Source organism: Thunnus albacares, chromosome 3 (assembly GCF_914725855.1).
Source record: "Thunnus albacares chromosome 3, fThuAlb1.1, whole genome shotgun sequence".
Taxonomy (NCBI): Eukaryota; Metazoa; Chordata; class Actinopteri; order Scombriformes; family Scombridae; genus Thunnus; species Thunnus albacares.
Window position 1 is genome coordinate 28824549 of NC_058108.1, and position 13799 is coordinate 28838347.

Genomic DNA, 13799 nt, shown 5'->3' on the forward strand with positions numbered 1-13799 from the left:
TAAAGCTTATTTATTATATTATAATATACAGATGAAATGAATGTGTAGGGACAAGCAGCAGTTAACTACTTATACTTAAAGCTCCCGTCTGCTCAAAGGTTTGTTTTTGAAAAAGGTGGAAGGGGACTTTAATGTTTAAATCAGATGTTTGGGCTTCACGGTGCCTACAAGCATGATTTGTGACATCACAAGAGGTTTGGAGCTGATCGTGGTCTGTACACTGAGAAGAGACTTTTCAGTGAAGTAAGAAACTTTTAAAATGAAAAATATTTGTATATTTATAGATCCTGGATTTTTCAATGAGAGAGAAGAAGTAGATTTAATTGCAAGGATTCTAACGAGGTATCTGAACGTTTTTGTGGAAAAACCATATCAGACAAAAATGATTATTCAAAGCAGAGTATCTTAAAAAAACATGTTTGAAGGGGAACTTTAACCAATCTTGTAATATAGTTGTTTTCACTTTTTGCAGTAACACATGCAGCCAGCAGGTGTCGCTGTCAGTAGCATTTTGAATCTCAATAGCATAACTAATTCACTACTATGTAACTGCTAGTTTAAGTGCTCCCCGTGGTCCACACAGCCTGACATCTCTGAGATCACAGTGGGAGAGAGGCCATGACACACACACACACACACACATACACACATACACACACAAAACACACAGATAAACACAGTTTGTGCTAATCTTTCAGTTCTGCCTTTATCTCTCCAGGGCTTTGTGTATGGCTTGATCAGATAAGAGGACTGCTGTTGTTTCAGTGTGTGTGTATTTGTGTGTGGGCGGTGGAATTCTGTGGGCTTACGGGTACAGAGGAGGGGTCTTCAGACAGGAACCCAACCGCTCATAAACAAGGTCAGAGGTGAAAGGTTGGAACGGTGTCCCTCACAACCTCATTTAAAATCCCCCAAGCTACCATCATAGCACACAATCTCACACAAACACATTCAAATATTTGTTCAAACACTGTTTTTATTAACTTCGACCATAATCTCTACATACAGTCCAGATACTGGAGAGAGCACGCCTGCTTTAGAAGCAACAGTTCATCATATACATTCATTCAAAAAAAAGGGACAGAATTTAACTTAATAACTTTCATTAAATCGCGGCACCGTTGTTGCTTTCAATGCACAGAATAGAAGACGACCCAACATGAGTCATTTCTCAATAAAACCTCAAAGGGGATATCTTTGTTAGACTGCATTTTCAAAGCAGTCTAACATCATTAATAATCATAATCCACACATTTAAAATGGACAAAGACAGATGATGTCCACCATTTGTGAAGAATATTTTGTAACAGAGACCTCACTGGATGAGTTTGGGATATGACGTTAGTCCATAGAGAGTTCTTAAAAATATAGTTTGACATTTTGGGGTTTGTTTTCATACAGAAAGTTAGATGAGAAGATAGAGTCCACTCTCATGACTGTCTGATAAATATATAAGCTGTTGCAAGCAGCCGGTTAGCTTAGCTTAGCACAAAGACTGGAAATTGGGGGAAACAGCTAGCCTGGCTCCGTTTAAAATAACAAAATTCACCTACCAGCAACTCTAAACCTTACTAATTAACATTTTATATCTTGTTTGTTTAATTTGTACACACAACCGAAGTGTAAAAATTATAATTTGGGGTCTTACAGGGGTTATTTTGGACGGAGCTAGCTAGCTGTTTCCGGTCTTTACGGCTGTCTAACTGGCTGCTGGCTGAACCTTCATATTTATCACAGACTTAAAAATAAGTTGTATCAATCTAATTATCTGACTCTTGGCAATAGTACTGAACAAGAGTATGTCCCAAACTATTCCTTTTTTATCATATGATGAATTGCAAACAGCACAAATGAAAGCGCTCAGTCGTGATAATATGCTTCAGAGAGAGGATAATACTGAACATTGATGAGATAGAACTTCAGATATGGAGTCTGGATTACTTTCAGAGTCCTCAGCTCTTGCTTTATCTTAAAAAGAAAATAAATCGGTGAATGAATGATCCTTTCTTCTGCATTTCTAGGGGCGCAGGGTCAGAAAACCAAGTCAAATATTCACAAACATTCAGACAAATGATCTTTTACAGCTGAAGAAGTGGAGTGAGAGGAGAGGAAATGTGCGAGGATATCAATCTTCATCTAAAAAAATTCCACTGAAGTTAATTAAGGATAATTCTGGTTGATTATTATCTTATTTTCATAATTTGGGCCATAATTTCGCTCCTTAATAATAACATTCTGCATCTCACATGTTCTCACTGAGTTAATTGCTAAGATCTCACATTCTTACCGTAGTTGTGTGCAACAGTTTTCTTGTCCAGTGAAGGATTATTTACAACATTTCATGTGTGTTCACTTTCAGTTTCACAACCAAATAAAGTATTTTAGATAATGTGAGTTAACTGTTGGCTTGTTCACAAAGTGTCTTATCATCTTGTGTTTCTTGCCCTGTCAAATGTTTTTGTTGCTGGTTCCCAGATCGAGTTCAATGTTATCATAACTGATAAAAATAAAGGCCAAACATATGAAAGTAAGAAACAAGACGTAATAAACCAGTGTTACCCTTTTACGCCTCAACATTACACGCTAGCCCCAAAAGCCCAAAGCACAGCTAGAACCAGAGACCTACTAAATATAACAAATGAGAGCTGAAACTGACGAAGGACCACTGAAGCTGAAGGATTTTGAGCTTAGATGGAAGAAAGATGAGGCGGGTCTGACAGGCTCATTCCTACATTTAGAGCTGAAATGTCCTAAAATGGCCACCGCACAGAGGATAAGAGCCGGATCATGATCAAAAAGAACTCGGAAGGCTGGGTGAAAAGCCTGGCATCATAGAAAGACAAAGACACGATAATCGTTTGAAACTGTGGATAATGGTGCACGCTTTCAGACGGTCTCTCCTCGAAGGCTTTCATAGTGTTAAGAATGAAAAAGGAGAACAAGAGAGAGAAGTTGAATGTTTGTCTTTGTCAGAAAGTTGCAGAGATAATTGGACACGGGCCCCTTAATACGTTTTCCAACCATCTGAAAATCACTTCTGATTAAGTCCTTCTGATTTCGGTAACACTTACGTTTTCCTCCGGCACTACCCTCAGGCCCAAAAATTTAAAAGTTCTTGCCCCACAGCGAAGCAAAGTTGTCTCTCTATTTTACATCCATCCAAGAATTTTGACTTTTAGTCTTCTTTTGTTGTAGTTTTGTGGCCTTTTTGACACCCAGCAACAGTTCAAAGGGTCAGAGGTCACGTGTCAAACAAATAAAATGGTATTCCTTGCCAATAGTCCGACTGCTAGTTGAACATGAGGAAAGTGTCCAAATGTTTCAGAGATTCTTCAGCGTTGGAGTGGGAGGAGAGTAGCAGTGGGACTCCTCTTTATTTACTCTTTTTTTTTTCTGCAATGATTTCCTCTCCCATCAGAGAAAATCAAGTTTAGTCAGACATGTACTTGCTCTCCTCTATCAGACCGTCTCCTCCCCCCCTCCTCTCCCCTCCCCTCCGTCTGCCGTCTCTGGATGGGTGTTAAAGTCGATGGGGGCTCGGGCACCAAGGAGTGTCTGGGTACAACAGACAATGCACAGACCTGAACCTGAGAATGAGAGGGAAATGAGTGTCACAATGCCTGGAAGCCGCCAACTGGGGATTTGAAAATAAGACTGCGAATACAATTAGTCGTGTGCTCACATTCATACACACACAATGAACAAAGCCAGGAAACTTGTCATAGTAGTAAAATATACACAACATGAAGCACTTACATAAAGTCCAATTGTAGTACACACGTTTTAAAACTAAAGCGTGTCCTGCAGCTGTATAAGACTGTGTCAGAACTATATACAAATACAATACACTGTATGTGTTCCTGATTGTTTAAAGAGATATTGAATTTTTCTTTTGTTAACCCATCCCCCCCCCAACAGGCTTGCCGTCTCCTGCGTGCGCTCCCCCCCACCCTCTAAGCAACACTGTCTATTGATGAAGTACAGAAATAACTGCAATTAGTCCGTTTCAGCGCACAATGATAAAAATGACTGACTAGAAAAACCCGAGACAAGGACAGAAGGAAGAAAAAGAGTGAGTGGGTGAAAATAAATAAATATCTAAGAGAAAGAAACGTCTTTAAAGAAATAGTTTGGACTATTGCAAAAAAACCGCAGATGAAAACAGACAAGGACTCTAGATAATCGTTAAGAGTTGGTGATGTTTTGTGTGTTGGAGGCAGTAAGTTGGGTAAGTAAATTTACTGAATCGCCGTCCAGCCCGTTTCTTTATTTCTTTGGTTATTCAATGATCTCCTCTTTAGAGTCTTCATATCATAGAGTCTATTATTGATGTATTTTTTCATGTCATGCACTGATACACACTGGTAAAATGTTTACCTTGTAGGATCTTCATGTATTGAAAACGGTCCTTTCAGGTTAACAGTGTTTCTGCTGTTGTCCACGGTGCCGTAGCTCAGAGTCACCTGATAAAAAAAACACAAGAGCAGAGTTTTAATATCTGTAGTGGCTGATATCCTGATCGCCGTGTTGTTCTGTCCGTCGTGTTTGTGTCACTTTGCGTTCGTGTACCTGGTTGTGTACGTCTGACACCAGTCCCAGGTTCTCCAGGTGGGAGTGGAACAACGCCGAGCGGATGAGGCTCACGCCGAGCAGCGCCTCCACGATGTAACCCACCGTGCAGTCGTCAGGGAGGCGGATGTGTTCAGCTGTCGCCATGAAAGTGCCGTCACTAGACAGACAAAGCGGAAGAGGAGATGCGATGATGATGAAGCTGAAACAGCTGTTAAATAAATTTTTTAAAAAAACTCATTCTCTTCTTTAAGTGAGGATCTACCTCGCCCAGGGTTTCATCTTCAGCGCGAGGCCGCGGCTCAGACAGAACCCTGCTCCTCCTGTGGCGAACCAGAAACGCACCTGCTTCTGCACACAAACACACACACACATACATACAGCATGAACGACGGTGCTGTAATCATACAGAACAGTTGTGAAGCCGTTAAACCTGCATGGCTACATGAGTGGAGAGTACAGTATTTAAATTTTAAAAGGTGTTTTTAGTTGCATGGTGGATCATCAGGTTTACCATTTCAGCGGTGCCGAGCCTCTCCGTGGCCTCTATCGGTCGCTCGAGGCTGGGCCGGCCGATGTAAACATCCTGCGTGTGACTGTACTGAGACAAGAGTTTCAGGAGGGAGCCGACGTTCAGGTAGTTATCATCGTCGACGTGACAGAACCACCTGCGACACATGAAGCCGGCAGTTAATGAACAGCTCTTTCTGTGCATGTATGACTGTGTGTGCTGCACGTGAGGACTGTATCTTACTTTTTGCCAGAGTTAACAAAAGTGTCGTATTCCACCGCCATTTTACAGGAAAGAGCCTGACGATTGTGCGCCGCCGAACAGTTGGTGTTGATGAGGCGAGCCCCTGATGATAACAAACAGAAATCAATAACCGAGCATGACACAGGAATAAAAAGCCGTTTGAAATGACTGCATGAAAACACCCTAATAAATGTCGCGATTGCACATTTTTCTGCACAATGTGTCTGATAGTGAAAAGAATACCTCATTGAAAGTAAAACAATTCCATGAGTAAGATGAGGAAAAGGCCTCATGATTAAACTGGAGTGACTTCCTGCACTTCATGGAAACCCAGTATTGCCCAGTCAGCAGCCTGGTTCCTGCTTTCCTGCCTCTCAGTCTGCAGATAACACGGCTGCTACTCAGCAAAACCGCTCTGTGCGAGTGTGTGTATGTGTTTATGTGCGTTCATGTGTGCGCTCAGCTCACCCATCCTCTTCCTCAGCTTCTCATCCTCTCCATCGGTGAACACGTACGTCTGTGAAAAAAAAAAAAGCAAAACACAAAAGCACACACACAGAGGTCATGTTATTCCAGCACCTTTTACTGACCAGCAGGGAAACAAAAACACAGGGATCACAGAAGCTTGCCCTGTTCCGCCATCACGGTTCATGGATGACGGTTTCAGGTGAAGCTCCATGTGTTTCCTTGGTCACACACACGCTGACCCGCCGAAAAAACACAGCGGCGAGCAATGCTGATACTGGATGAAGGCCAGGACGAAGGTAAGCTGCACGTCTATCAGCGGCGGAGCAGCTGGTCGCAACCCTGTGGTGTGTGTTTGTCTACATGGGTGTTTATGTGATGAGTGATGGGGTTGAGGGTCGCTGCGCACTCAGGAAGCCGTGCAGACCCCTCCACTTTCCACAGGAAGTAAACACACACTCTGGGTGCACAGAGAGTGCAGTCTGTAAATAGTCTGCCCTGTATTCCAGGACAAAAGATTTGAAGGGAAACATTGAAGATGAGGTGAAACTGCTGACTCTCAGCTACACCTTGAAGCTGTTTACATCCACGTCGGGTGAGAAGTGTAGCGCTTGTAGTCCTTCAGCATAATGATCCTAAACTTACAGCACAGACTGGTATCCAAAGATGGCCAAATAGTGTAACGTTCTTGTCTGTCCAAATCAATCACATGACCTCAATCCACCTGAGCAGCGGTTTTACTTGTACGAGACCATATTCAATGATTTGCAGGTCAACAGCCATGCTAGCAGCTCTGTGAGGCTGCACTCAGTCATAAACATAGTGATTTTAGCTAAATGCTAACATCAGCGTGCTACAATGCAAAACATCAACAACGATGCTAACATGCTGATGTTAAGTAGGTGTAACGTTTTATAGACGAAAAGACTGATTGAGTGATCAATTGATCAGAAGGATTAATTGATAATGAAAGTAATTGTTAGTTGCAGCCCCAAGGTATTCAAGGTATTTCAGTCTGTACCAAAGTGGTGGAGCAGCTGACTGACATTCCCATTCATAGAGCCAGACCACTAGCACGCCTAAAAACATCTGGGAGTTTAGATTAAAACTCTAAATTTGGTTGAAAACTGAACGTTTTTAGATGTCTGTTGTTTCTACCATATTTTAATGGCTGTATTTTAAAGTGTAGTTACATTCTGCTTCCCACTGGAATAAAATAATGTTGTTGTTAAAAAGACAGTTATATGTGTCCCAGACATCTAAAAAATCGTTTTAACTTAGATGCCAAGACGGCGGCAAATCACCACATTGATCCGCAGTGGATCGCTGCTCTGCAGGTTTGGCAGAACATCAGCGGGGAAGATAACAAGAGTCGAAGACTTCAGGCGGTGATCGATTGCAAAGTTCATGTTAACTTGTCCAGTTACTTCAGGCCATGCTATCTAAAATACTGATATTTAACATCCTCAGTTGAGTTCAAACAATAGCTGCAACGATTAGTCGACAGACAGAAAATGAATTGGCAACTATTCTGATAATTGATTAAATCGTTTTGAGTTGTTTTTTTTTAAAAATCCCCTAAAATCTCTGGTTCCAGCTTCTTTAATGTGAATATTTTCTAGTTTGTTTAGTCTTCTGTGGTAATAAACTGAATATCTTTGGGTTGTGGACGGTTGGTCGGGATGAAACAAGACACTTAAGGTTGCATCTTGGGTTTTGGGAAACACTGATCTACATTTTTCAATTTTCAACAGATGAATCGATTAAAAAAAAAAAAAAAGTTAGTCACAGCCCTGATGTGAACAAGCATGACCAGATCACATGGTTGGTTAACTTTAAATTCCCTTACACCAGATGAACTTGGTCAGACTGGTTTCCGGCACAACGCACCTCAATACTGGAGGAATGAACCGCAAAACAAATTGAAGTTAAAGACACTCATTGCCTTGAGGGACTTTAATCATCCTCTTGTTGGTATTTTTTTTTAATAATACTGGTGTCTGTTTTAATTAGTGTGTGCGGTGGCTGCCTTGTGTGAATAACCTGTGATTCATTTTGCTCTCATACCTCTTTTGTGAAATAGATTTTGATCTCAAGGAGACTTCCTGATTAAATAAAGCTTAACTAATTACTTTCTGTCTCCTAAAACTGGGGAGCTATGCGTCAAGACAAAATCTGAGAATCAGTACTTAGAGATTATAGTTTGATTACATATCCAATGCGCTGTAGTACAGAGACAAAATAACAAAAACACAGTATGGCTGCCTCGGAGGAAAGACCAATTTCAGAGGCTTCCCCTTCACAACCCGCCTGCCATGCAGCACAAATTCACTAATAAATCTTCGGTGCAAGTACTGTATGATCACATCACTGCTTGTGGTAGAGAGAAAGAGAGAGAGTGACTGAAAAAAAAAATGGAGAAAGTCCAACCAGCTGTGAGTTTATGTCAAGTCTTTTTTTTTTTCTTCCCCCTCTGAGCTCCTTAAGCCCCTCGAGAGCAGTCAGCTTCTGCATCTGTATGAGTGTCTGTGTGATACCAGTGTATGCATGAACCACACTGGGAAAGCTTGGGGGAGGGTGTGTTTGTGTGGGGGGGGAGGGTGGGGGTGAGACGGAAGAGAAAATGTGGTTTAAAAAAGAGGGGGGGTGGGGGTGTGTCGTGGGTCGGTGGTTCGCCAGGAGTTGAGCTTTATAGCACAGGAAACGGCGGCAACAACAACAACCAACAGAGCAGGAGAAAGTGGTGTGTTTGTGTGTGTGTGTGTGTGTGTGTGTGTGTGTGTGTGTTTACTCTTGTGATCAGACACATTTTTAACTTCCCATGAGAAATCTGGTGAGTTCCCAGGGCATTTGTGTGTCTGTGAAGGTAACACTGTGAGAGTGTGTGTGTGTGTGTGTGTGTATGTGCACAAACGCTGCTGTATTTCCATTACTCAGCAGTCTGAAAGTATAGAGGTGTGTCTGGGAAACAGGTAGAGTTACACATACCTGACCGTGAGAGCAGAAGCAGGAATCCGTCAGACATACGCACACCAGCTGATTTCCCCCTACATGAGCTTTATTTACATGTCAACAGTCTGAAACGAGGATTGAACGAGTCCTTTCCTCAAACACTGAGGTTTAAATGGAAATCAGAACGACCGCTGTACGATTCCACACTCAACGTCTGCATTCGATTACGAGCTTTGAAGCCGCTGGGTGCAGTTTTACCACAGTCCCATGTGTTTTATAGCAACAGATTCATCCTTGACTCATTCGGCATTGTGATTCAGACCTAAAAAGCTGCCAGTTAATTCCATTTGATCTCATCTGTTTCATCTGTAAGGCTCTGTGACTGCAGCTCCTCCTGTATCAACATCTCCACGTCGAAATCCAGCGGTCGTGTTGTAACTCTTTCAGATCACAGGACCGCTGGTTTAATCCTGGACTTGTGAAGACGGTTTCTAACATGATCAGTGGTGGAAGGAGAATTCGCAAAAGTAGCATAGAAAAATACTGAAAAACTGATTTGAAATAGTACTTGAGTACACAAATATGAGTGATTAAGTGTAACTGTACCTGTATATTGTAAAGGTTAGACTAAAGAATGGCCACTTTTATTGGTTTAGAGTTCGCTTTGAGGCATCAGCAGCATTTTAATGTACCTGTTGTTGAAAATACCAAATATTCTCTGGTTGCAGCTTCATTTGATGTATTTCTCTCTCATACATGACACTAAACTGAACATCTTTTGGTTTTGGACTGTTGGTCAGACAAAGACATTTGAAGGAGTTACCTTGGTCTGTGGCCATTATTCAATATTTACTGTCATTTTACAGAGAAAATGTTGCATCCCTGGTAAAATCTTTAGCTGAAAAGTAACTACTAAGTATACTAAAGCTGTAACAATTAGTCAATTAATCGATTAGATTAGATTAATGGTTCCAGCCTTTTTTTAAAATCAAAATGCTGGTTTTTGCTTCTCAAATGTGAAGATTTTCTGCTTTTGTCTGTCATATCCGATAGTAAACTGAATATCTTTGGGTTTTGGACTTGTTGGCTGGACAAACCGAGACCACAGAAAACACTTAACCTTGGACAAAAAAGATGCTCTTTGTGTGTAATATGTAGTTGCAGCCCTAGTAAGAACAGCTATCACATAAATGTAGTGGTGTAAAATATTTCACTCTCAAATGCAGTGGAGTAGAAGTAGAAAGATGAACAAAAATATTTTTAAAAACTGTGCTCGAGGTGTTACTTTCCACCTCTGAAAACTTTCTACAGAGCACTTTTGGCATTAAACTCTCTCTACTTCCTCTTTTCAAAGCCATGACGTCTCAGTTTTTATGATGTTTGAATCTGGTTTCATCATCCAGACTAAGTCCCTGCATGTTGCTGACAGTCTGAACTAACAACTGAACAATTGTTCTGTTGTATTCGCAGCCTTGAAACAAATCTGCATCCCACTGAGACTCCTTGATGAGTCCTGCGGTCCTTCCTCCTCATGTCCCCCTGCTTGGATTAGGTCAACACATTAGCAGCAGTGTGGTCGGCCTGTTAGTCTTTAGATCTCCCTCTCATACATTACAAAGGCCTCTATCTCTGCTTCACAATTCACTGGCAGGCTGGATCAAAGAGCCGGCGGACCCAGTCGCATTTCACGGGGTTTATAACTTGCAATGGCAGCAGGAGAGGAAGGAAACAAGGGTAAAGGTCTGGTCTGGATGACACTAATAAATATAAATAATCTTGATTTTAACTGGATACAACTTCCCTCGATGTTGGGTCTGTCTTTTGGCTATAATACTAGATATATGAGCTCTAACTTGACTTATCAGCACTTACTGTATCCTGCATGAAATACTGGATACTACAGTAGACTGTTGATAAAACACATTAACAGGATCACAGCTGGTTTATATGTTTGGTAGAGAGCTGAAAAATGATGATCAAGAGGTAAAATACTTATAGTGTGAGTTCAAAATCCTTTCTGGTATGTATCACCTGTGACACAAAGTAACATATTATAAAACTTCAACTGTTTCAAAATGTTGTTTATTATTAATGTACCTCCTTTATCATATGGCTCTAACTGCATTAAGAAATTCAACTTGTTTCCCAGTGACAGATATCAGGTATCTTTACATCCCTTGGCTCACCTGTTGCATGTTTCTGGAGATCCATGTGTCCAACAGGAGCTCCAGTCTCTGTCGGTGATACCTCCCGGTGGTTTTCACCGCTATGAACAGGTCACCCGGGGAAAGATGTTCCACCGGTCCGGGCGGGCTGCTGCTCCGCTGGGGTCCGCTTATTGCTCTCCTCTCTCGGGTCAGTTTCCTGAAATACGCCGAGAAAACTTTTCCACTCGCGCCCGCAGCAGCAGGAGGAGGAGGCTCCTCCGGGTCTCCGCTGCTCGGGTGTCCGACAGTGACGACGAGCATCCCGGCCACGAGCAGACAGGTGACGGCGGCGGCAGCGCGGGGTCCCGCTGAGCTGGAGGTGCATTTTGATGCCCCGGCGGGCTTCCACATTGTGACTGTGTGGGTGATTTTACAGCTTCATTCGTGGTCAGAAAAGGTCTATTTTCTCCACATCTCCACAGTGCTGACCCAACTGCACAGCTGCACTGCCTCTGAACCTCAAACTGAGTGACTCTTTACTTTACAGTCAAGTTATAAGCTCCTCCAGGGGGCGGGGCGGTGCGCTGTGGATCCAATGGCCGGTTTGAGCGCTCAATGTGGGCGGGATGAACCAGCAAAGTGATGGCGGGGTCTGTGGATGAACATCCACATGGCAACTTCAAGTACTGGCTTCACTTTTTAAAGCAAGCATGAAGTAAAACTTAAAGTATAAAGTTGGAGGTTTTATATATTTTTATACATTGTCAAAAAATAACAGAGGAGCCAAACCAGCGATGAATTGTATTGTGTGTGTATCCAAAGCCTCTCTTATTCCTGTGCTGTAGACCTCCATTATTGTGCAAAAACCATTAAAAACATGTTAATGAGCCACACTGTTGCACTGGTTCCTTCAACCCGAAGTCAATGGCTACTGTAGTTTGCTTAGAAACGGCTCCAAAGACTAATTACAGCGATCACATTTTCAGCATTTTGTGTTTCAATGTAAATTTCTCAAAGAACTTCCATGCGGAGTCAAGAGGTCGTGATATGTAGCATAACAAGCTAGCGAAACGCTGTAAACACACATGCGTAGTGGTGTGTGACGTAGGGAAATGCTTGATTTACATTCTTATCACTTTGGATCCGTCTCTAAATAAACTACCATAACCACAGCCTTCAGGGCGAAGAAACACGTCGCCCAGTTCAACAGGTTTTGAACAACAATGGAGGTCTACAACGCAGAAGAATAAATTTCACTGATAAACCAGATAACTGCACTGAAAGTTAAAGATCCCCTCCAGACATGTTTTACGACAGATAAAAACACTGCTAAAAGTATCAATTTGTGTCTCATATGGCTTTTTTTTCACAAAAAAGTTCAGTTATCTCATAAAAAATGATTTACATTACATCTACTACTTCTCCTTTGCTGAGCAATCCAGAATAAGCAAAACACATTTTTGAGGGGAAGGGGACTTTAAATTTCGGTTGCACTCATTCTTGGAGTCAGCGGAAGTTTACAAGAAGGATGAACCCCGTTCTTGCAAAAAATCATTAGGTGTTTGATGATGGTTGTGCAGAACGCTGTTTAACAAAATCTCACATATGTGTTGGTGTGTCTCTATTAGTGTGTGTGTGTGTGGTTTTGTGGGTGTGATTACAAAGTCTAATTGTTATAAATTGCACCCTGGGCTCTGAATATTTTTGATAAACTGCCTTCATATCAGCCATTCACACGCAACATCCAAAATGTGTTTTAAATAGTCACTCTCTCCTTTATGCCTCATAGGTTCAATTGTTATTGTGCACATATGTGAATGTTGTACATTTTTTTATGTGTCTCTGGTTAAAAAAAGGAAAGAAAAACAAGCCAAACCCAGAAAAATGGTTCTTAAAGGCAAACCCTGGGGTCATATTGTCTTATGCTGCACTACTCACAACCTCGCTAATGATGCTAGGAATAAAATATGACCGTTAAGGCAGGTTTTTCTTATGAAGAGTAATGTGTATGATAAATCAGGACGCTACAGGCGTTTTGAGATGAAAGCAGCAGTTTGAGAGCAACGTGCCTGGAGTTCCTCTGTGAGGAAGCCTGGCGGGTCATTCTTCAAGAGGACAGATGTTGAAGAAGACCGTGACATCGGAGTGTGTGTAGTGCTGCCAATGCCACACACACACACAGACACACACACATACACACACACACACACACACACACACACACACACACACACACACAGACACATACAGACGTGCCAAGGAGCCATGCAGGTTGCCAGATCCACCAACCATCTGAGGAATGCTTCCTCTCTAATAATGTGCGGTTTGTCTGTGCTGCATATCTGTGCTGGTCCTTCAAGCAAAGTAAGTATAATGTTACATTTTGAGAAAATATACAAATGCCACACCAAGACTAAAAGTTAATTTAGGTCAACTTTAGAGAGAAAATTAGAAAGTGCCACGAAGTATGATGAGGATATTAAAGACTCACTGTAGAAAAACGGAGCACAGATCCTTACACATAATAGAAAACTGGTGCATTTTACTGAATCTAAAGGAGACACTTTTTGGAATTTCTGTTATTTTTATTCTGTTATGGTGTCTGATGTCTGTTAAACATGGTCATAGGTCCAAAACTTCAGTTGGAATGTATGTAGACATGCTCCCTGAAAATCAAAAGCGAGGACTTCAGCCTGCTCTGAATGCTCTGTTTGCAAAGTCACCTCTACTCCCTCATCGAACTGATGTCAGATTGTTCACGTATGCCCACAACTGGCCATCTGTTCCATAATCTTTGTTGCTAAGGTTGTTGCTAAGGTTCCATAGGTTGTTTGCATTGTTCACACACATTGAAAATGTACAGATGTATTTGAGAAGTTTAAATTTCCTGTAAAGAATGAAAAAAATAATGA

The 13799-nt window shown here is 41.7% G+C and overlaps 1 protein-coding gene across 1 annotated transcript; it reads right to left on the minus strand.

Moving 5' to 3' along the window:
• Positions 1-954: 954 nt before the first annotated feature.
• LOC122979789 (beta-1,3-N-acetylglucosaminyltransferase lunatic fringe-like) lies at positions 955-11586 on the minus strand. Its single transcript, XM_044347526.1, has 8 exons — positions 10927-11586; positions 5792-5840; positions 5324-5426; positions 5084-5237; positions 4835-4920; positions 4570-4729; positions 4378-4463; positions 955-3587 (listed from the first exon to the last, which is right to left on the minus strand). Exons 1-8 carry the CDS (start codon positions 11296-11298, stop codon positions 3521-3523), a joined length of 1077 nt encoding a protein of 358 aa, XP_044203461.1. The 5' UTR covers positions 11299-11586; the 3' UTR covers positions 955-3520.
• Between the last annotated feature and the right edge of the window lie 2213 nt (positions 11587-13799).